This window comes from Vipera berus (assembly GCF_964194415.1).
Source record: "Vipera berus genome assembly, chromosome: 1".
NCBI classification, from domain to species: Eukaryota; Metazoa; Chordata; class Lepidosauria; order Squamata; family Viperidae; genus Vipera; species Vipera berus.
This window is the reverse complement of record NC_138202.1, coordinates 84,883,977-84,907,317: the sequence shown is the minus strand read 5'-3', so window position 1 is coordinate 84,907,317 and position 23,341 is coordinate 84,883,977. Positions and strand designations below refer to the sequence as shown.

The 23,341-nt window shown below is 36.5% G+C and overlaps 1 protein-coding gene across 2 annotated transcripts in view; it reads left to right on the top strand.

The window, feature by feature from the left end:
- The window catches only part of CD44 (CD44 molecule (IN blood group)), an 88,189-nt gene that overhangs the window by 62,761 nt on the left and 2,087 nt on the right, over window positions 1–23,341 (top strand). For both annotated transcript variants that reach the window (XM_081315312.1, XM_081315313.1), the window contains 12 exons: window positions 510–635; window positions 1,808–1,981; window positions 3,477–3,668; window positions 4,707–4,883; window positions 8,501–8,635; window positions 9,097–9,276; window positions 10,538–10,711; window positions 11,902–12,054; window positions 12,840–12,998; window positions 15,776–15,910; window positions 18,544–18,645; window positions 19,788–19,866. In XM_081315312.1, the coding sequence (XP_081171438.1) occupies window positions 510–635; window positions 1,808–1,981; window positions 3,477–3,668; window positions 4,707–4,883; window positions 8,501–8,635; window positions 9,097–9,276; window positions 10,538–10,711; window positions 11,902–12,054; window positions 12,840–12,998; window positions 15,776–15,910; window positions 18,544–18,645; window positions 19,788–19,866 (1,786 nt within the window). The remainder of the gene's footprint in view (window positions 1–509; window positions 636–1,807; window positions 1,982–3,476; window positions 3,669–4,706; window positions 4,884–8,500; window positions 8,636–9,096; window positions 9,277–10,537; window positions 10,712–11,901; window positions 12,055–12,839; window positions 12,999–15,775; window positions 15,911–18,543; window positions 18,646–19,787; window positions 19,867–23,341) is intronic.

Below are 23,341 nucleotides of genomic sequence, written 5' to 3'. Positions count from 1 at the left end.
ACAATGCTTCCATTCCATTCCCTGCTTTCCAAATAAATTCATATTCACTTACATTCTTCCAAAGAAGTCTCCCCCCCCATTTTATTGGGGAGATCCTTTTAAGAGAATTAGGATTAAGTTTGTGATTTGAAACAGTTTAAGTACCTCATATTTTATTGAAATGTTGCAGTTGCTGAAGTAAAAATGATTCTGTATGTGTTTACTAGCAAAACCTATTTTGCCTTCCTTAAATCACAATCAGAGGGCACAATCCAGATTCTATCATTCATTTAAAGTGAACATGTTTGTTGTTGTTTTTTGAATTCACACACACACATACACACACTCACACACACAAAGAGAGAGAGAGAGTAAGTACAATGGAACTGAAATTAGATAACCCATTCTTCAATTCTATTCACTATTCCAATCAGTGAAACGAGCATATTAATGATATAGGCAACAGAGAAATGAATAACTGGATGAAAATATAAAAATCTTACCATAAGTTTACATCAATAAATTAATAGATCAGAGTTTTGAAGATGATGATGGTGGTGATGATGATGACGAAGAAGGGTCTGGGCAAAAAAATGCTGAAACAGTTCTTGAGTGGGACAACAGTGGTGATAAGGAACTTCAGTCATCAAATACCAGTAAGAACTAATCCCTACCGTGCATTGTATTATAGAAAATAATTAAGCTGATGCAAAATGCCATTTATATGTAGGCTTAGATCTTCAGTAGTATAGAATTTGTATTGATCTACAAAAGAATATTTTATCTGAGATAGCAAAATTTCAGTTGAAACCTGCAGATGATTTTGCTTGGTATTTCTCTGCATGGACTATTTTGCATAGCTGGCAGTAGCTTTTGCATTGGAAAATGTCTGTCTTGGCTAATGCTGGAAATGGAATGGGAAGGGGCCAAATTCAGAGCTGGCTTATCTGCTTTCCATTGATGTCTGTTTTATACTTTCACTTGGCAAATCCAAAATTAAATGTCAAATTGGTAAACATCTATGTTCTTTGACAAGTTTAGCTTTGGTTTTGGTGGTGGTTATTATCGTGCTGCAAAGTTCTCTACGCATAAATCTGAATAAATTTCTTGTTAATTGCTATCTTTTTCTATTTTAATTTATTTTGTTTTACCTATACTACTCTTGGGGAGCAGGTGGCACTGGTGATGGAACTACACGGTTAATGCACACTAGCATTATATGGAGAAGTTAAAATATGAGAACATATTGAAAAGGTGTTACCTTTTATTCTTTTTATTCTATATTTCACAGCATGACTGATTCTGTTCCTATAGTAACTATTTGCCAGATGAAAACTTTCCTCTTATGTAGTTCCAGGCCAAAAAAAAAATCTTTACCTGTATAGATGTTGTGGACCATGAAGCTATTCAAGGTTCAGAAGCTTTTTTTAATCTTAGTATTACACTTACATGCTTGGGGTTGTTGACTCAAACCTAACTTCCTTTAATGTAGAACCAGTTTGATGTAGTGGTTAAGGCATCAGACTACAAACAACTCACAGTGAATGCTTTCAACTTAGGAAGAAGATATTGCTTGTTCTTTTACGTCTGATTATTTTATCTGTCTGTACCAGAAATAGTGCATTTCTGAGGAGACCGTCATGCTTGGGGGCTCACATATGCACATTTTTTGAGTACATGAAAGTACATGTATGATCTGTACTTTCTGAAGCCTGTGTCTTACCATATACAGTTACATTATTCTCTAAAATAATTTAAGCCCAAGTGCTAGTTGATGATGGGATTCCAAATATTCAACCCATTGTCAATTGAATCATTGTCACAACAGCTGTGAACTCCAGCAGAGATGTCAAACAAGAAGAATCAGCCCACGATATATTGCTACCTGCTGTACATTCTGGAAGGGACAGTGAAGTCAGATACTCAACAAATGACACAAGAGCGGATGTCCTACCTGGAATTGTTCCTCTAGGTGATGATGAACAAAATTCAACCACTACCGGTATGAGGAATTAAACATGATAGTGAACACATTTTTCATTTATATTAGTTTGAAGTAGAATTTCTTTCCCCAATATCAAAACTCAGAATGTAGTTAGTAGTTGGAAGTGTTGCTATTTTTAACTGGAGTGTGCAGGGTGGTTACTTCAAACAGGAAAATAGACTCAAAACATATAGAGACATTTTCCAAATGTGTTTCCTTTATCCACCAAAACCCTGATATCAAAGATGTAAATATTATGCAGCTTTGGTGAAGGCAGAGTCTTGGCACTTTAATGTTATTTCAGGCTCCAGAGTTTTGTGAAAGTTAACTGAAATGCCAAATTGGTGCATTGCTCTGTCCAGGATTAAAAGTGTGCTTCCTAAACCTGGGTAAATTATTCAGAAGTGGATTTTCTTTGGGTAACGACCCACAAACCCATTTCCCAATCACAACAGGGAAATTTAAATTGACTTAGAGTGTTACCTACATTGGGTAAAAAGGACTTTTGATAAGTTGTTTTGTGTGATCAAGGAAAATGTTTTGGAAGCACTGGTTTAAACCATTTTGCAAACAAATACTTGGGTAATAATAGTTGCTTTTTATTTAAAGGCATACTTTTGCCAACATTAGAACAAGAGAAATACATTGCATTTGTATGCTGATAGAAAAACCTGGTTGTATAATTGCAGCTTTATTTCTTATTAAAAGTATTGACATCTTGTCTTGAAGATGGGAAGATCTCTCTTACTGCACTGGGCTTTTTGTGGGCTTTCTCTTTTGAGTTATCAATTACAATTTTTTCTCACTATCTAAAGCTTTTTCTCTTAGATTTAGTCATCATAATGTGTAATGCATTATGTATTCTGCTAAATGATTTAATAAGTTGACAATAAAGGATAAATCTGGTAGTGTGGCTTCAGTATTTCATAGTATTTCTACTTTAATTTCCTTGGATTTCTACAGCAGCACCTTTAGAACTGAATAAGCTTAATTGTCTGAACTTCATCCAGGCAATGAATGCCCTCCAAAATAAGCCTTTGAGTTGAAAATATAAATCTGGACTATGTCTCTGAAGTGAGTGTCCAAAATATTTCAAGAAAGAAAATGTCCAAATAAAAGAAGAAAAGGAAGGAAAAGGATCATGTTCTTGGACTTAAGATGCTACTGTGAATCCAGATGGTACAAAGCCTTTGCATCTATCAAACACATTTGATAGATCAGATAAGGGTGCAAGCTGCTATCACATTTTTTCTGCCTCTATTGCTGTTACATTCCTTCTACTATTGTTTCTGGTGTCGGGCATCTCTGGAAAATCAACCATTTCTGAAAATTGTGGTGATGATTCTGGGGCCTGTGAATTCAACAATACTTTCCAAAATTGTATCTACTTTCCTCTTCCTCTGCCTAACACACATAAATGAAAGTGCAAGCCATGTATACTTTTAACAAGATAATCTGGATGGTTATTCAGCAAACATAGTAATGGAATTGATTCAAAACATCATCATAACAGCTATGTCCTCCAGTGATGATTTCTTCAAGCAGGAAGACTCAAAGCAGCCTCAACTGGCGAGTGCATTTCCTGAACTGGAAATTGAAGACACAATATCCCCTGCAATCAACACTTCAGACATGTTGCATCCAGAATTTTCCACTTCTGATGAAAATGAAAGTACCCTGGAAAAAGACCCTTTTCATCATCCAGGTAACAATATGAATACTTCCATTACAGAGCCAACTTTCTCTTTAAATTAGCTGCATTTATTTTCTCATCCAAGTTTCTAAACAAAAGATGTTACCCTTCCACACAAAGCTGAGTTTTGCTTTTTCTCCTCAATTCACTTTGATTATTTTAGAGTTGATTTAGACAGCAGTTTACACTTTTAAATAGTGACTGACTTCAGCAAGTCATTATGTGAAAATATATTTATATAGTTACTTTGCAAAGCCATTAGGTTTAGAAATATACTAGATATATGAAGTCAGTTTCCAAACATAATTAGTCTCTCAGAATCTATATTCTGTATTTCTCTGTAAATTCATCTGTGAATTTACTAACATCTTAGAACAGGTTTGCAGTACTAATTTATAAGTAGCAATAAGGTTCATTTCAGGTAACAAGGCTCTTCCTTTGATATATGACATATCTTTGGCTGGCCTGGAAAGTCACATAGGGTACATGAGTTAGTGGTTTGATGTAATAAAAGGCTTCAGATGTGAGAATAGAGGGCTATAGACTTTACTGTGTGAACAAACTAGAGGTCTCTGCTGCACTTATCTGGCAGCGCAATGATTCATGCCCGTTTGCAGTTATTTGTACTGCATGCTGCATACAATTTGATTGAAGTAAAATCTTGGAATTAGGTGATTTGAACCTTCTGAAATCACTGAAACTAGTTGGTTGCTTAAATTTGATTCATAGAAAAAGCAAATATTTTGACTTAGTTCTGTTGCCATATAACTTGGGGAATTATACTTCATGCAGTTACTTACTTTTAATTCTGGCAGAAAATTTGTGAAATACACTGAACCCAAGACAACTTAATAACCTTGGCAACTTGTTGATATTAGAGATCTAACATGCAAGCAAAATTTTGTATATGCTCCTTTTAAACTGAGCCAGAAAGCCTAAATGCATATTTGTTTGTTAAAGCACCCTCAGATCTTTGGATCTGAGACACCATCAACTGAATACATGAATAGTCAAAGTTTATTCCTGCCTTATTTACCATAACTGCAACAGTTACATTCTTCAATGGAAGTGTTGAACATGAAGAAGGACATCAACATCAGCCATCAGCTGTTGATACAGTTTCACACAGGAGTCAAAGTTCTGTCACAAACAGGACAATCCATGATTTCGTACAAGTACTTGTGCCTCCAAGGGACAGCTATTATGAAAATGCATCTTCTCAGTCAGGTATTGGCAGATTGACTGTCTATAATAATGTTACTGTGTGGCATATAAAATTATTTCCAATGATGTGTCCATTAACAGCATCCATTGGTTCCACTGTGGGCATCCTCTAAAATCTGTTCCATGAAAGGAAATGCTATTGTACAAATGGAACTTTGAAATTTCCTTTATTTTTTTTCTGGCAGTTAGGGAAAGTGGGCCTTGTTTACTGACTAAAAATGGAGTTCTTTTTGGTAATTATATGTGTCAGTGATGTTCATTCTTCTGGATAAGTTCTTTATTTTACAGGTGAAACAAAAAAATAGAATATCGTGCAAAAGTTCATTTATTTCAGTAATGCAACTTAAAAGGGGAAACTAATATATGAGATAGACTCATTACATGCAAAGCAAGATAGTTCAAGCCGTGATTTGTCATAATTGTGATTATTTATTTATTTATTTATTTATTTATTTATTTATTTATTTATTTGTTTGATTTATATACCGCCCTTCTCCTGAAGGACTCAGGGCGGTGTACAGGGCAATAAAAATAAGAATACAGGTTACAAGATTTAAAGTTAAACGATTCTGCCCAATGTTGTAGGTTACTTAAAATAATGTTAAAACCCAAACCCATCAGGCCAGGCCGGCTTGTTCGAATAGATAAGTTTTTAGATCACGCCGGAAGGAGCGAAGGTCGGGGGCCATCCGGAGTTCAGCCGGTAAGCAGTTCCAAAGGATTGGTGCACCCACCAAGAATGCTCTCCCCCTGGGGGTCACCAGCCGACATTCTCTGACCGGTGGTACCCTGAGGAGGCCCTCTCTGTGGGAACGTACAGGACGGAGGGAAGTTGACGCCGGCAGTAGGTGCTCCCGTAGGTAATCCGGACCCATGCCATGTAAGGCTTTGTATGTCATCACCAGCACCTTGAATTTCATGGCATACAGCTCATGAAAACCCCAAATTCACAATCTCAGAAAATTAGAATATTACACGCAATCAATAAAACAAGGAGTGTACATAGAACAATATCAGAACTCTGAAAAGTATAAGCATGCATATGTACTCAGTACTTGGTTTGGGCCCCTTTTGCAGCAATTACTGCCTCAATGTGGCGTGGCATGGAAGCTATCAGCCTGTGGCACTGCTGAGGTGTTATGGAAGACCAGGATGCTTCAATAGCGGCCTTCAGCTCTTCTGCATTGTTCGGTCTCATGTCTCTCATCTTTCTCTTGGCAATGCCCCATAGATTCTCTATGGGGTTCAGGTCAGGCGAGTTTGCTGGCCAATCAAGCACAGTAATCCCACGGTCATTGAACCAGGTTTTGGTGCTTTTGGCATTGTGGGCAGGTGCCAAGTCCTGCTGGAAAATGAAGTCAGCATCCCCATAAAGCTCATCTGTGGAAGGAAGCATGAAGTGCTCCAAAATCTCCTGGTAGACGGCTGCGTTGACCCTGGACTTAATGAAGCACAGTGGACCAACACCAGCAGATGACATGGCTCCCCAAATCAACACAGACTGGAAACTTCACACTGGACTTCAAGCATCTTGCAGTGTGTGCCTCTCCATTCTTCCTCCAGACTCTGGGTCCTTAGTTTCCAAATGAGATGCAAAAGTTGCTCTCATCAGAAAAGAGGACTTTGGACCACTGAGCAACAGACCAGTCTGTTTTTCTTTAGCCCAGGTAAGACGCTTCTGACATTGTTAGTTGTTCAGGAGCGGCTTGACAAGAGGAATACGACGTTTGAAGCCCATGTCCAAGATCCGTCTGTGTGTGGTGGCTCTTGGTGCACTGACTCCAGCCTCAGTCCACTCCTTGTGAAAGTCCCCAACACTTTTGAATGGCTTTTTCCTGACAATCCTCCCTAGGCTGCGGTCATCCCTGCTGCTTGTGCACCTTTTTCTTCCACACTTTTCCCTTCCACATAACTTTCTATTAATGTGCTTTGATACAGCACTTTGGGAACATCCAACTTCTTTTGCAATTACCTTTTGAGGCTTTCCCTCCTTATGGAGGGTGTCAATGATGTCAGGTCAGTAGTCTTCCCCATGATTGTGATTCCTACTGAACCAGACTGAGAGACCATTTAAAGGCTCAGGAACCCTTTGCAGGTGTTATGGCTTAATTAGCTGATTAGAGTGGGACACTTTGAGCCCAGAATATTGCACCTTTTCACAATATTCTAATTTTCGGAGATTGTAGATTTGGGGTTTTCATGAGCTGTAAGCCATAGTCATCACAATTATGACAAATCACGGCTTGAACTATCTTGCTTTTCATGTAATCAGTCTATCTCATATATTAGTTTCCCCTTTTAAGTTGCATTACTGAAATAAATGAACTTTTGCATGATATTCTAATTTTTCAAGTTTCACCTGTATTAATCATGCTGTTCTGCTTCTCAGAATTTTTTATACACTAGATAGAGCTAGATGAAATAGAAGAGAATTAAGAAAAAAATGTGTGAATATAGTCTTACCATAATTGCAAGCATTGTTACAAAAGGTCTGCTTCTCATGACCTGTTGATGTCAACACTTGTCTAAATAGGTGGATACCTTGTCTACATTTTAAAAGTATAGCTAGATATCAGCTGAAATAACTTTTCAGATGAAAATGGCCATGAAAAAGGAAAGGTTAAAAAAATAATTTCCCTTTTTGTTGTTTTTGCTCTAGAGTTTATTATACTTTCCCAAGTTCTTGTATAGGTATTCTTTGCTTAATGACCACAATTGGGACGAGCAACTCAGTCACTAAGCAGTGAGATTCTTAAGTGAGTCACTTGTGGTTGTTAAGTGAGACATGCATGACTGAATTTTGTCTTTACTTCTGGCTTCTCTGTTGACTGGACTTGTTGGAAGCTGGCTGTGAAGTGCACAAATGGCAATTGTGATCATTGGACCCTGTGACAATTGTTAATGTCTGCCATTTGCAAACTGCCCAGATAGCAACCCCAAGATTGTATGTATGAGAACAGGTCATAAAGTTAGTTTTTCAATACCATCCTAACTTCAAACAGTCACTAAACGGGGTAGATATTAATTGAGGACTACCTGTACAATATAACATTCCTCTTTACTTCTAGCAGGAAAGGGACAGCAGTATTCTTTCTGCTGTCAAGAAAGAAAAGAACGTGAATTAATTTTGCACCAATTTTTGTAGCTGAATTAGGAACTGTAGATAGAGATGTAATGTACTTCATTGGCTTGAGGGTTGGAAACAACTAAATGACTGATGACGATAACAACAATACTTTATATTGAGACTCGTGGTTAAGGTTTCAGGCTAGAATGCAGGAAACTGACTTCTAATCCCACATTAGTCACAAAGCCAGAGGGGTAACCTTGGGCCAGCCACTTTTTCTCAGCCCTTTTTCTCAGGCAATGGCAAAACACTTCTGAAAAAACTTGCCAAGAAAACTACAGAGACTTGTTCAATTAGTTTCCAGGAATCAGACATGATTGAATGGAAGGAAATAAAAAACATATTTCATACAATGTATAAACATTTTGACTCCACTAAAACAGTTTTAAGATATTATTCTTGGTTTTATCTATTTATAACTATGTAAAAGAGCAACTGGAAAAGTAGCTCTGAAAAGTGTTTAAAACTGACCCAGCCATCTTTGTAACAGCAGTAGTTTCCAGTGTTACTACTGATTCTGAATTTCCGACTCATCATTCAATATTACACCTAAAGGATAGTGAAGAAAAATATCATACAAACACATCTAGAGAGCAATTGCTGCCTGGAATTCTTCATCCAACTGCAAGTAAGCATGACAATAAACTTTCACATATAGGTATTAGCAATATGTTTTAATTTTTGTTTTCTATTATTTTTCTGGTTGAGTTGGGTTATTGCTTTAAAAAAGTAGAATGTGAGGCCATTAATTATTGTTCCATATGGATTGTAAATTGTTATCAATAAAACTTTCTCATATATGATCAATACAAAATGTGAGAATAAATCCTACCTGTATAGGGATAGGTTTTGTTCTATCCATGAAGATTGTATTTGTAATTAGAAGACAATATATTCTATTTACTTTAGATAAATTTGTAAATTAAATTTAGAAGAATTGACAGAATTGATTTTCTCTCTGGAAAATTTCTCCCCAAATTTAGTAGATAGGTAAGGTAGGTAACTAGGTAAAGAGATTACTTAATCTATTATTGTAAATAATAAGTAATATTCTATCAAGAGAATTGATTTTGAAATCAATTTGTGCAGCAACTGTAGTCTCCAAGGAAAAAGGCAAAGGCAACGAAACCACACAAAATCCATTATTTTATGACATCCATCCAGGACTGGACAATAAAAATGATCTTCCTGAGAACAAAACTAGGGATGATGTTCAGTCTGAAATTATTCAGATTGAAAGAAAGCCTGAATTGGAAACAACTCAGACAGGTATTTCTCAGAAAATACAATTTTAATCAGCTTATTCTGCCATGTTTGTGGTCTTTCTCAAAAAATATATATCCATAAATATATTATATGGTATTTCAACATATAATCTGTATAAAAATAGAACCAAAAAGTATGTGAGAAATGATGCTGAATAGCTCTTAAACTGATCATCAATTTCTGAAAGTTTATGAGAGGACATATAATTTACATATCAGTTTATGGAAGAATGCTAAATAGGCACTTGAAAATGAATGCTGTGAATGCTTCATTAGCCATGTTCCATCATCATAATCCCAAATTAGGGAAATATTAATACTTTTAAATTAAAATATACAGTATGTTTCAACCAGTGTAAGACAGAAAGATAGAAGTAATGTATATATGTTTTAGAAATTTATTTAGTGAAAGTCACTCCTATGTTGTTTCAAATGGTGCGCCTGGTGCGCCAGTTGCGACCCTATCTGGACCGAGATGCCCTACGCAGTCACTCATGCGCTTGTGACCTCCTGTTTAGACTACTGTAACGCTCTCTACATGGGGCTGCCCTTGAGGACCACTCGGAGGCTTCAGCTGGTGCAGAATGCGGCCGCGCGAGTTGTGATGGGGGTTTCCCGATACTCCCATGTAACACCTCTACTCCGCGAGCTGCATTGGCTCCCGGTTGCCCTCCGGGTGAGATTCAAGGTGCTGGTGATGACCTATAAAGCCCTAAATGGCTTGGGTCCGGGTTATCTGAGGGAACACCTGCTGCCGGCATCAAGCTCCCTTCGTCCAGTGCGCTCCCACAGGGAGGGTCTTCTCAGGGTACCGCCGGTAAGAGACTGCCGGCAGACAACACCCAGGGATAGGGCCTTCTCAGTGGGTGCGCCTGCCCTTTGGAACCAGCTGCCAGTGGAGCTTAGGACCGCCCCTAACCTCCGTTTGTTCCGCCGGGACCTGAAGACCTGGCTCTTCGAGCTGTCTGGCCCAGGCTGATAATTTTAATTTTAACTGGGGTTTTATTTGTTCAGGGACGGATATAATTTTTTTAATCTGTTTTTAACTTTTGTATTTTTTGTTTTAACCACCCTGTAAACCGCCCTGAGTCCTTCGGGAAAGGGCAGTATATAAATATAATATAATATAATATAATATAATATAATATAATATAATATAATATAATATAATATAATATAATATAATATAATATAATATAATATAATATAATATAATATAATAAATAAATAAATAAATACAAATCAATTCAATAATATTGTAATAGATGTGAATTCCACGAAAGCTGGTGATTATGAGGATTCTACCCAAGATTCATTGATTAAAGAAGATCCTGATTTGAATGAGAAACTTCATCCTACAAATTCATCAATAAACGATTTGATACCTGGAATTAGTAATCTCCCAGATAATGTGCAAGAAAATAAAACATCACATACAGGTACTAGGAAGAAAAAGAATTAATTTTCTCTATATTGCCATTCTAAATCAGTTAAATAATAGCCTAAATTAATTCTGCTAAAGTCCTTCAGGACATGGAAGACATTTATGTGGTGGGTGGAATAGTTTTAAGTGGCATCGCATTTAGACAAAACTCTATTGTTGAAACAGCTATGGTCTTTAGTAATTGTTACATGAAGCATTTATACATGTAAAATTGGCATGAGGTTTTGAAAATAGTCTACATACTTGTAATGATATATGGCAGGGGTGTCAAACTCACAACATCACATGACATGTTTCTACGTATCACAACTTTTTTTCCATTGCCGGCAATGGGGTGGGCGCAGTTTCGCCATGATGCATACGGCCCATGGGCTGGCAGTTTGACACCCCTGATATATGGTGTTGCATACAAAGTTCAAATCTTTAGTATGAAAGTTAGTAGGCTACCATTTTGCAGTTCTAGTTTTCCCTGCTTTAGTCAAGGATTAAATTCATACAGCTACATTTTCACAGTAGTTATCTAGATAAAAAATAGTGCTACCTACTGTAAACAATGTAGAAAGTGATTGTGCAGCTGTTCCGGGATGTTTAAAAATTACCTATCATTATAACAATTGTGAGAATTAATGAGAATACCAGTCATGAAGATACTACTTATAATCAAGTAATACATAATGTGCATGATGAATGGAATAAAGAAGATAAAAATCTCACAAAAGTCACAGGAGCAGTACATGTTATTCCATCAACTGGACAGAGTAGTGCAGCAAAAACCTTTCATATGGATAGTAATGGCTAATATACTTCCAACTACAGTGGTCCTCGGCAGTGGTGGGATTCAAATATGTGAGCAAGCGGTTCTTTTTGTAAATGCCGCTTCTGGAAGTCTATTCTGGGCCTGGGCAACAAAAAATTAGCTATCGGTTCTGCCGAAGTGTTGCAAACCAGCTGAATCCCACCACTGGTCCTGATATTACATCGAGTGAGTCATTAGATTATTTTTATTCAGTGAATATAATTGACCAGATGGCAAACATCCTCAAAAGCTCTTCTTTAAAAAAAAGTACAGAAAATATGAATGAAGTAGAAATTTTGGGCAATGATTATTTGGATGGGAATTCATTTGGACAATGCACAGATTAAAATTTTAAATATCCAAATGTTCATCATTGGTTCATCAAACAGTTGCCATACTCAAGGATTTTGAAGATTCAGCTCAATCACCATCGCCTCCTATTTACCAGCCAGACTGGTTCAGTGAAGAAAAATCTACTAATACTTCCAGTAATGGCACAGAAATCAGTAAACAGCATGAAAATGAACATGATTCTTATGAAGGTATTGAAGTATGGTTTCATAGTACCTACAGTATATATATTTTTCATTATTACAACTCCTGGAAAGGTTTTCATATTAGACTAGTATTCATATCATAATACAAATAATATATACCAACTTACTAAATATTTCTACGTTGATTTGTTTTGTTCTTCAGCTGATTTATATGGTATAATTTCATTATGATTCTATATAAATCCTCATATAAGCCTTGAATCAAAAAATACATTCTGAATCTTACTCTTATAATATACTTTTGATATTTTTATTATTTTATTCAGTATATGGTAATTAATGTTTTTTTCTAATTTTCCAATGGCATCCAGTGATTATTTCTGTGATAACAAATTGTTTGGAAACTTGCAGTGAGTGTGCAAAATGATGGTTAGATTTAGGATATATTATTACGAAAGCAAGAATATAAATAGTGATGGGGAAAAAGGGGGGGAGACCCTTAAAATCCCAATTTTAAGTGACAATTGTTGTTCTTACTTGTGAATTATTTTGTTGTCTGTTAAAACTGTGTAACAATAAACATAGAAAATCTACATACCAAATTTACTACCCATAACCACTAATAATCTTTGGTGGACACAGGAAAGAAAACAGGAGTTAATTAGGATGGGACTTGCTATTAGAGTTATAGTGTGCTTTTTTGTATGCCTGAATTATAACCAGTATTCTATTGTTCTGCAAGAAAAAAAATATTGGACCTATGCTGCCAAGGGAATGAAAATGCAGCTAATAGTTTTGTTTCATTCTCCATTGCTTTATCATTGCCATAGATGTGGGCTTTTATGAGACCAAAGAAGATTCAACCCCAGAACCAGTAAGGCAATGGGTTAGTGAAGACATGTATACTACAAAAGCCACAATGGATGTCTTATTTTCCGGAATTGTTCCTCGAAGAGGAATAAATCAAAAAAATAAAACTGATCATACAGGTATCCACTAGAATGGTGGTGGGATCTTTTTTACCCCTCTATTAGGTGAGATAATCTTCTGTTTTTAATTTCCGTGTCTATTTTAGGCAGGTAAAAAAAATGCGTCTAAGAACACTTTATGAGGTATGTCACTTTCCATTGGATAGAACGAGTGTCTGGAAAGCAGTTTTCCTTTAACCGAGGTTCACTCATAGTCTCAATGGTTCTATTTATTTCTGTAAGTTATGCAGCCAGTAATCTTTGTTTCAGGTATTTCTAGTGCTCAAATACATAAATAGAAGCTGATTCTTATATCCTCTTTTCATTTGTAAATTTCAGCCTACTGTATCATTAGCGTTATACAAGTTATTTGGTGGAAATAATTAATCGGTTGAGGGGTTCTTGGTGCTCTCTGGTGCTCTGCTAGCACTGATGATGTTACCTGGCCTGGGTAATGAAATGTCTGCAAGAAAACAACCAAGCTCCTAGAGCAGGGGTCGGCAACCTGAAAAAGCAAAAGAGCCACTGAGAACCGGTTCCATCACACATAAAAAAAAGTGGGAGCCGCGCGTGTGCATCTACGCACGCGCACATGCATGCGCATAAAACAAAATGTTTTGCGCATGCGCAAAACATTTTTTGCGCATGCACGTGCGTGGATACACGCGCGCGGTTCCACTTTTTTTTATGTGGACGCACCTGCACGCCAGCGGCGACGGGTCTCCGTGGTGACAAGCGCTGGGTTGCGGCGCCGCCTTCAGCCCGGGTGTCGCCGGAGCCACCCCTGGGACCTCCAAACTGCCGCCCGACCTCCGCCCGAACACCAGCAGGTCTCGACACGGGTGTTCGGGCGGAGGTGCGAGAGAGGTGCGCGTGCAGCTCTCCAAACCTTTGGAGTGGTGCATGCGCACCTCCTCCCGTTTGGAGAGGTGCGTGCGCACCGGGCGACTGGGAGCCGCATGAGACGGCTCAAAGAGCCGCATGCGGCTCTGGAGCCGCGGGTTGCCGACCCATGTCCTAGAGCAACAAGAACCCCTGATTTCAACCCTGAGCAACAAATATTCTACTTTATTGGTAATTAATTTGTTGCATCATGATGATAAGAAAAATAATTATGAAATCAACAGCTGAAACTAGTGAACTAATGGTAATTAGTTCACTAACTAAATAGTGAACTAAGTGTAATTAGGATTTGAAATGACTAACTCAAGATCTTCAATAATATAGATGTTTATATAATGTAGTATTTCATTGAAATTTGTTTTCTATGTGGAAGAATAGTAGCTGCATAAGTATGTTCATACCAGAATGCATGTGATTGTTATGAATGCAATAGGCATGGTTGTTCTGGTGGCTTTTGGCCAATAAGATCATAAGAATCACATGTTGCTGAGGCATTCAAAGTTCAGTGCCCATTCTGGATTAAAATAACTTTACATTTGGCATCATGAGGAAATGAGCTACATTTTCCTGATGTATATATACATTTTGAAAAGTATGTATCATATATATTTAAAACTCATTTTTAAAATGATTGAGATAAATTTTTATGCAATATTGTATAGAACTGCATTTCATATTGGAATCTATAAATTTCATTTTCTAAGCCATTTATTTTACTCTCAGGTCACACCATTTAGGTCTATTCACAGTGCCTAGTGATATCTTTAAATGTTTTTTTTTAAGTTAGCACAACTAGCAGATTTCATGTACCAGAGGATATCTGTTGATAATGTAATAAGATAGCAATTTTTTGGAGTCCTGTTTATAATTGGATTGTTTCCTGCTATCGTTACAGTTCTTTTTTTAAAATGGCATTTAGATTAGAGTATGCATAACTTTGCTAATAAGAGGAGATGTATTTATTGTGCATTCTACTTTGTTGTTCCAATTACATGTCAAGAATTCCTCAAATAACTCGTAGTGGTGATACATAGAATATCTATCTGTGGAGATAAAATGTTGAATGAAACTCAGATAGTCCTTGACTTATGGCCACAATTGAGCCCAAGCTTTATGTTGCTAAGTGAAATATTTGTTAAGTGAGTTTTGCCCCATTTGACAATCTTTTTTCCCACAGTTGTTGAGTGAATCATTGCAAATGCTAAGTTAGTAACATTGTTATTAAGTTAATCTGGCTTCCCCATTGATTTTGCTTGTCAGAAGGTCATAAAAGCTGATCACATGACTCTGGGACACTGCAACCGTCATAAATACAAACCAGTTGCCAAGCATCCAAATTTTGATCACGTGACCACGGGGATGCCACAATGATTGTACGTGTGAAAAAAGTCACTTTTTTCAGTCCCGTTGTAATTTGAACAGTCACTAAATGAACTGTTGTAAGTTGAGGACTATCTATATTGTGTTTACCTTCTTAAAAAGAAATAAAATGAAAATACAATGTACTGCAGTAGCTTTTAGCTTCAATTACTATAGTCTGGTACTACATTTATTACAAGTAAAACTATATGAACTTTCTTCATATATGTTCATGTCTCTACACACATATAAGTGACTGCCTGCTAGTGTAAGGTAGGAGATGGACCTCATGCTGAGCGTTATTCGAAGCATTTCTTTCTTTTTTCCCCTTGTCCCTCATCTGCTACTTGGTCCATCATCCTGCACGCATTGTAACAGGCCACAGCCTTTGCCAGTAAAAAAAAAGAGAGAATATCTGTTATATTTCATCTCTTCTTTTCCACTTTTTTAAACTTGGAAGAAGTAAGAATTTGGTGGGAAAAGTTTTGATCCTGCATATATCCTGCTCATAATTGATTTAACTATTGTTACCCCAGTTGTGGCCTCCAGTGATGGAGACAAAAATGAAAAATCAGATCTTGGTCCAGAGTGGCATCCTATATGGACCAGTGATGAAAATCTTGTAAATAACAGTCAAGATCCTATAAACAGACATCCACCTTCCACTGACAGTAAGACCTATCATATATATTCCTATAACTTTATTTTTGCATTTTGTAAGAGTTCTTATCTCATAATTTATGAATCTGGGCAACCTATCAATAAAAATAAAAAGAGAAATTATGAGGAAAGCAGTGCGGCACTCTTGATTTTCATTGGAAATCTTACTACTAATAAAACCTTCTCTGTTGTATTGCTTTGTATAAAGATATATGGTTGGAATGTTGTCCACCAGGAGGTGTGTGATTCTCTATGAAATTTCTTTAACTTTGCGGCTAGAGTAATAATTTTTCTATCTTTCCTCACTCTGGAATTTCCGAAGAATAAGTAATTACTGCAGTATCACTTTGAACATAATTATATGCATGAAACTAATTTCTAATGTTTTACAATTGACTATTGTTTGTAAATCCGATTATATATATTTGGCTGAAACTAGGGAAGTTTCATAGATTCCCACTTAAAATAATAAAATACTGTAATTCGCAGGTTTTCACAATCTTGCATGAGAACATCAAAATCTCATAAAATCTTGCTATTGCTCCATGAGCTCTGAGAAGATGTAATAAAATTGCATGATATTTCACACTTTTTTGTTTTTGGGAGTGGGACACTCGGGGTCAGAAATATTGTCAATTTTCAGTCTAAAAGCTGTACAAGAGGATAATTTGAAAAAGCAGGCAGATTGTTTAAATATATTTGCTACCTTAATTAGAACTTTAAATGCATCTTCTGTCATTGTTTACCAGTCTTTAGATTATGCCATGTTAATAAACCAGCTGAAATCAAATAAGTCAACCTTGATATCAGCAAGTGAGGTTCCAAATTTATAGCAGCAGCTACAGCTGATACTCCTCTGACTATCACCTGAGATTTGGTCAGCTCCTGCTTAAGAGGAAATGGGGCTTTCCAGATATTCCAATTTAACACTTTAAAAACCTTATGGGCTTTTATGGGCTTTGTATAAATACTTCAGATAGCTCCTGCAGTATTTGTTCTGCTGTTTATTCTAGAATACAGGTATCAAACTCGATTTCATCCAGTGACGTATTGTGATGTATTGTGATGTTTTTTGCCTTTGCGGAGCCGCGGTGGGCATGGCCTGTGCCTGATGTATCTGGCCCACGGGCTGCCAGTTCTAGAACAGGAGTACCCAACCCTTGGTCTGTGGACCAGTACAAGTCCACAGCATCCCAGCAAGCGGGCCATCCAAACAAGCAAAGCTCCATCCTCAGGATGCGGGCAGTATTCAAAACCATATCCCCTCTGGTCCTCAGAAAAATCTTTCTCCATGGCACTGGTCTCTGGTACCCAAAAGATTGAGGACCTCTGTTCTAGAACATGTAGCAGTAGATTCTCCTGTAGAATGACTTTTTCTATCAGAAATTTTGATTAGTTAAAGCACTATGCCTCCTAGTAAAATTCCCACAGCAGATCAATACTTAAAAAGGCCTTCTTTTCCATCATCTTCTGTTGTGCCTGCTCAGATCTCAGTGCAAGGAAGTGTTAGATTCTTTCAGTGCAAAAAAGGCATTTTTGAGATATCCATGGTGGCCCTTAAGACCGAGAGACGTAAAAGGAGCTTGATCAGGTTGGAATCCTGAATGTTTATAATAGTATGACCATTAAAAGCCACTACCCTGTATATCTCATTTTGATCTTTCCATTAGCAGAAAATACTTAAAATATTTTGTTATTTAATAATAATTTACATTTGATGGTTTCTAGCAACATCTTAGAATGTGAACTATCAATGTAGAAATAAACAGAATTTATCCTAATTATAGGTCTGTTTTTCGAGAATATAGCAATTGTGAACTGTATGTGAATTTATAATCATGAATTCTAGAGCAGACACTGTACAGTTTTCCTAATCTGGTGTAGACTATATTTTGCTGGATAAATTCTTTCCAAATTCACAAATCAGTTTGAGTATTTTATTTCTGATTTTCTAATCAGCCCTGTGTAGTCTTTGTTGATTCATTTTGATTTGCTCATAATCTGGTAGCCATTAGGAATTGTCTGAATTAAATATATTGCAACATATGTTCACTGTCACAGTTATGCTGTATTGTACCCTTGTGTTCAAATGCCAATACTTCGTTTTTTATCCTTTGTATTCATTTAAATCACCAATATTCATTGTTCCTAATACAAACCAGCAGGATCTGTTGGAAAGGTGGGGGCAAGCATAGTTGTATAATATTAGAAATAGCAATTTTTGAAAGGAATAGTCTTTTACTTATTTGCACCTAGCATTTAGCTATACTCTCCAATTCAAATCAGTCTGGATATTTCTGCCTACAAAAGACGTGCTGAAGTAAACTGAAACATTATTAAGCTTTGTGATATTTCCCTGGCGTAGCACAGCTCTCCCACATCTTCTGAAAGAAAAGCAACCTTTTTGTGGGGTATATGTGAAATAATGATTCCTGTTTGGGTAAAGAAAAAGCCAAAAAGACCAATCTATCTCCATAAGTAGTGATAGCTTACAGTGCTTATGGAAATTAAAGGTTTGTTATGAATGAAACACATCGGTCCATAGATGCTGATTAAATAATAACATTGTTTTGTCCTCTGCAAATACAAAAGCAGACATTACAGATACTGATAATGCAGAGATTAATGCATGCCGTTTCTCTAGGTCCTGATCCAAACAAACACTCTGGTGTAGCGAGAGACAAAAATATGACACCTTTATCTGAAGGATCAGGAAAAAGTCAACCACGAATGGCTCGTATACCAGGTTTGTTTCTGTGCTTTTATCATTGGTACTTATCATGAAGTCGTCATACTGTGATGTTCCTGTATTTTTGTTGTTGTCATCTTTTGTGTTTAAAACATGCAAATGCCACCTTTAAGTATATACATTCTAATGATGTCATATTATTGCACACATTTCATTTCTCCCCACCTCCACAGGTATATGCCCATGTCTTGGGATATATCGGAATTAAAAGTTCTCTGACACTTGGCTTAAATCATGAAAAATACTGCCAACAGAAAAAATAGCTCAACTATGCATATATTTAATAGTGTACAAACAAGGGGAAAATTCTGTTGAACTTCATTATAGAATGCCACAATTTCACTGGCATATAGGAACATAGTGTAATTTGGTAGAATGTGGCATGGAATGGGTGAAACTATGACAACTGTAATCCAGAAATAACTCCATGGCAAAGAAGTGAAATCTTATGGTTCAACTACATAATTGCTTTATTTCTTACACAGTTTTTATCTGTGATATATGCAGTACCCAATAAGTGTTGTCCAATCTATCATAGAAAATGAATAGCTGTTTAAATGTTTAACACAGCAATATTTTCAATCTGAATATTGAAAACTGCTTTTATTGAAGAATCATAACTTTATAATTTCAGAACTCTAATTTGTAAACCATGTAATTTGATTACCGGCTTTGAAGTCAGATTAAAACAAGTTATGTAGTTAATTCTTAGATTATTATCCTTCTTATAGGTTTTTTTCCACCCCCTGCCATTTGACTATACAACTTTCTGGAAAATCTTACTGTGGCTAAAGTAGTATAGAAACCATGAGATGTTTTTTAATCAGAGTTACATTTTGTTCCACACTCCCAATTGTTGAATAACAGCAGCTGTCATTGTTCCCTACCTCACATAAGACAATACAATAATGGATATAAATTATCATCACAAATATCATTGTTTATATATAATTGTTGTTAAGAGTAGCTGGAACGTAACTTTTACTTACCGGTATGTGAAAACCAGATCATAAAGAATAGTTTTCTGTCAACTAAAAATAACAGTTCATGGGCATTATTCTGAAGGAAGTAAAATTAGATATTAAAGAGAATATCAGTTCTCTGGTCAGATAACAGAGTAATGTTTTTTCTATCCGCAGATTGGCTTATTGTAGTTGCTTCTCTTTTGGCCCTGGCATTGATTCTTGGTGTTTGCATTGCTGTAAACAGTCGAAGGAGGTAAGGAATTCTTTTGTAGTTTTCCATTTCTCAGTGCCAAAACTGTCTGTTCCTGAGATATTTTTAGGACTGGCAATTTTAGAGCATTCAAAAGATACAGCAGTTCCTACATTACAGAGAACTTAATCAACAGGCACACTTGGAAGCTGTAGACAACTGTTTTTAAACATATAATGTATTAGAAGCTTACTACTTTATCTCCTAGTCCAGGGGTAGGCAACCTCGGCTCTTTTATGACTCATGGACTTCAACTCCCAGAATTCCTGAGTCAGCATAGCTGACTCAGGAATTCTTGGAGTTGAAGTCCATGAGTCATAAAAGAGCCGAGGTTGCCTACCCCTGTCCTAGTCCAATGTTCATTATAAGATATGTCCTTTTCCATGCCAATTCAAAAGTGGATTTTCAGCCTCAACATTTGTCAGATAACTTTTCTTCTCTTCAATCAGAGCAAAGAGCTACCTTGAAGTTAGCTGCTGGGATTTACTCTGGATTATTTTGCTGAGTAGTATTTGAAAATGACCATTTAGTTATAGTATACATAAAAAAACAAAATTATATTGAAGTAATTAGATAGCTGGATGGTATTTCTCACATGAAATGTTTGCCTGGAGATTAATTACTAGCTGTGTAGTTAAGAACCAGCATATTTCCTGCTTGTTCAGCTTTTCTGTAACATAATTCCTTAATTTAAGTAAGTGTTGCTCTTCACTAATCTATATTAAATCTTGATCTTTTGATGCTATTGTTTTTGTAATAAGGCACATTTTGCTAATTTTTAAACAAATATTTTTTAAAGCTGATCAATGATATCAAATGCAGATAGCATCTCCTGAAAATGTGCAATAGTTCTGTGGTTTAATTCTGCAGAAAAATATTCAGGAAATTTTCAATTAAGAATTCTAAAGGATTTTAGTAGTAATTTTAATTTGTAACATTTCTTTTTTTATTACAAGTTTTATTGGTTTTTTAATATTTACATATACATGTATTTGTGAAGCAATATGGCAGTTGGGTAGTCAAAAGTAACAAATAACAGTTGTTTGTAAATAGTTCAGGTTGCATCAATAAAGATTCCCTCTCTGATTCCCTTAGTTTTCACATAGTCAAAGTAATCAAATTAATACATTTCTAGTTGTGACCTAGTCAATTAACAAAATTTTCAATATAATTTCACTAATACATATCAAAATCCTGTTTTTAAGTTTTACCTAATTGCAATAAAATACTCTAAAGTAGCCTATAATATACAGAAAAAAGCTTAATTTTGGGGTAACTCACAATTCCCTATTTCAATAAAGAATAATTCTCTTGTGTACAAAACTTACATTGTTCATTACAAAACATACTTATGATTTACCAGTAAAGTCTAGTTTTCATCTTAGCAAATCACCAATTATTAGAAAAATATTTTTTGTCTTAACCATTCAACAATATAAAGCTTTTGTATAATTAGTCCATTCTTTTTTCCGTAATTCACATCTTAAACAGAAAATAGGGTAGTAGTTCCCCACAAAAATAGGAGCTTTTTAATGAGTAGTAATAAGAAATTAATTGCTTAATTTCTTTGCTTAATCAGATGATTTTTTCCCTTCCATGCTTTAAGGCTTAAAATGTTATTCCCCAAGTATACAAATGCCGTTGTTTCAAACAAAAGGGGGAGAAAATTTTCAGAAAAGTCCCACAGGCAGCAGTTAGGGGGATAAGAAAGGTAAGGTCTCACCCAGGTCCTCCAGATTCCTTCGTTGTGGTAGGTAGTGCTTTTGGCTTTCGGCAGGGAACAGCTTAATGATCGGCCATCTTGATGGCCGGTCTCTTCTTCTTCGGGCCAAAAGGAGCTCCTCTGGATTCAAGCAGAGGGCTGCCGCCCTTCCACGATCACAGGAGGGCCTCCTTGCGGTGGTCGCCCCTCCAGGGCGACTTTCGACCCTTTTCAGGGTTCTCCAATGAAGAAGGATCAGACGGCAGGGAGAGAGGTCTTCCTGCGCGTCCAAAAGCGCCGCGCTCGCAAACTGGAAGCCAATTTGTAACATTTCTCATAGAGGATATGTACTTCTTTATTTGGAACCCACAAAAACCATTCATTGCAAATTCGATTTGTATTTTTCTGTGAGTAGCATCTGGTTTTCAGTAGTAATGTCAGTGTTACTGACTCCAAAGTTAGTGAAGAAATACTCCATTTGATGAACGGATCAGAACATGTTACTGAGCTTTCCAAAATTTTCAACAAAATTGTATTGGTGGGAGGAGAATATAAGAGTTTTCTTTTAAAGAAATTAGGATGGATGTATTCTAAAATGAAACATTTTTTCCAAAATACATTGGGACACATCCCTATCATAGAATGCCAAAGTTAATGGCTTAATTCTCTTTTAATATGTGAAGCACATATCAATTTTTCTTTAATGTCTGTTATCCCAGTCTGAGAAGTTTTGTTTTTTTTATCAAACATCTCAGTTTAATGAAGGGGCAAGATTTTACAGTTTCATTGGAAAACTACATAAAAGCCTGCTTCAACTACGTTCCAGGCTGCCCCCCAAATGCCCCCAAGGTACTGGTAACGGTGTTCAAAGCCCTCCATGGCATGGGGCCGGAGTACCTTAGGGAACATCTGCTGCCGGCATCAAGCTCCCTGCGCCCTGTGCGTTCCCACAGAGAGGGCCTCAGGGTGCCACCGATCAGAGAATGTCGATTGGTGGCCCCCAGGGGGAGATCCTTCTCTGTGGGCGCTCCGGAGCTGTGGAATCAGCTACCGGTAGAGCTCCGGATGGCGCCCGATCTTCGCTCCTTTCGTCGCGATCTCAAGACGTTTCTGTTTGTACAAGCCGGCCTAGCCTGATGGGGATTGGTGGGGTTTTTTATTTTTGGTGTCTTAATTTTATCTTGGGGTTTTAGAATTGTATTCCAATTGTTTTAACTTGGGCAATCATTTAATCTCTTTTTAATGTTTGCATTTAGTATTTTATTCTGCCCTGTGAACCGCCCTGAGTCCTCAGGGAGAAGGGCGGTATATAAATATTATTAAATTAAATTAAATTAAATTTCAGCTGTCTTCTGAATATTTAAAACCAGATATGCAAATGAAAGGGAAAGAAGACTCATAAGTTAGTATTCCCATCTCTGAATGTTACATGAACCAACTCACAGTATAAAAATAGTTTTTAACTGATACATTTGAATCTCAGTTTTGATGTCATTTTGAAATTTGCTTTCGTTTTTCTGAACAACAATTATAATAGTAAGAACTGCTGTTAATGTACATTGCTGCTACTGGGTAAGAACATTTTGGTGAAGACTGCTGACAAGAAATATTTGCCCATTCCTTCTCGGATCATGTGGATAAATGAAAAGATGAAAAGGCATTTGCTTTTTGAGCACTGGTATATGAATTGTGACATTCTTTGAAATATATGACATGGTGCATTTGAGTTATGAATTTATAATGACTCCTAGCTGTGGGTCCTTCCTTCCTTCCTTC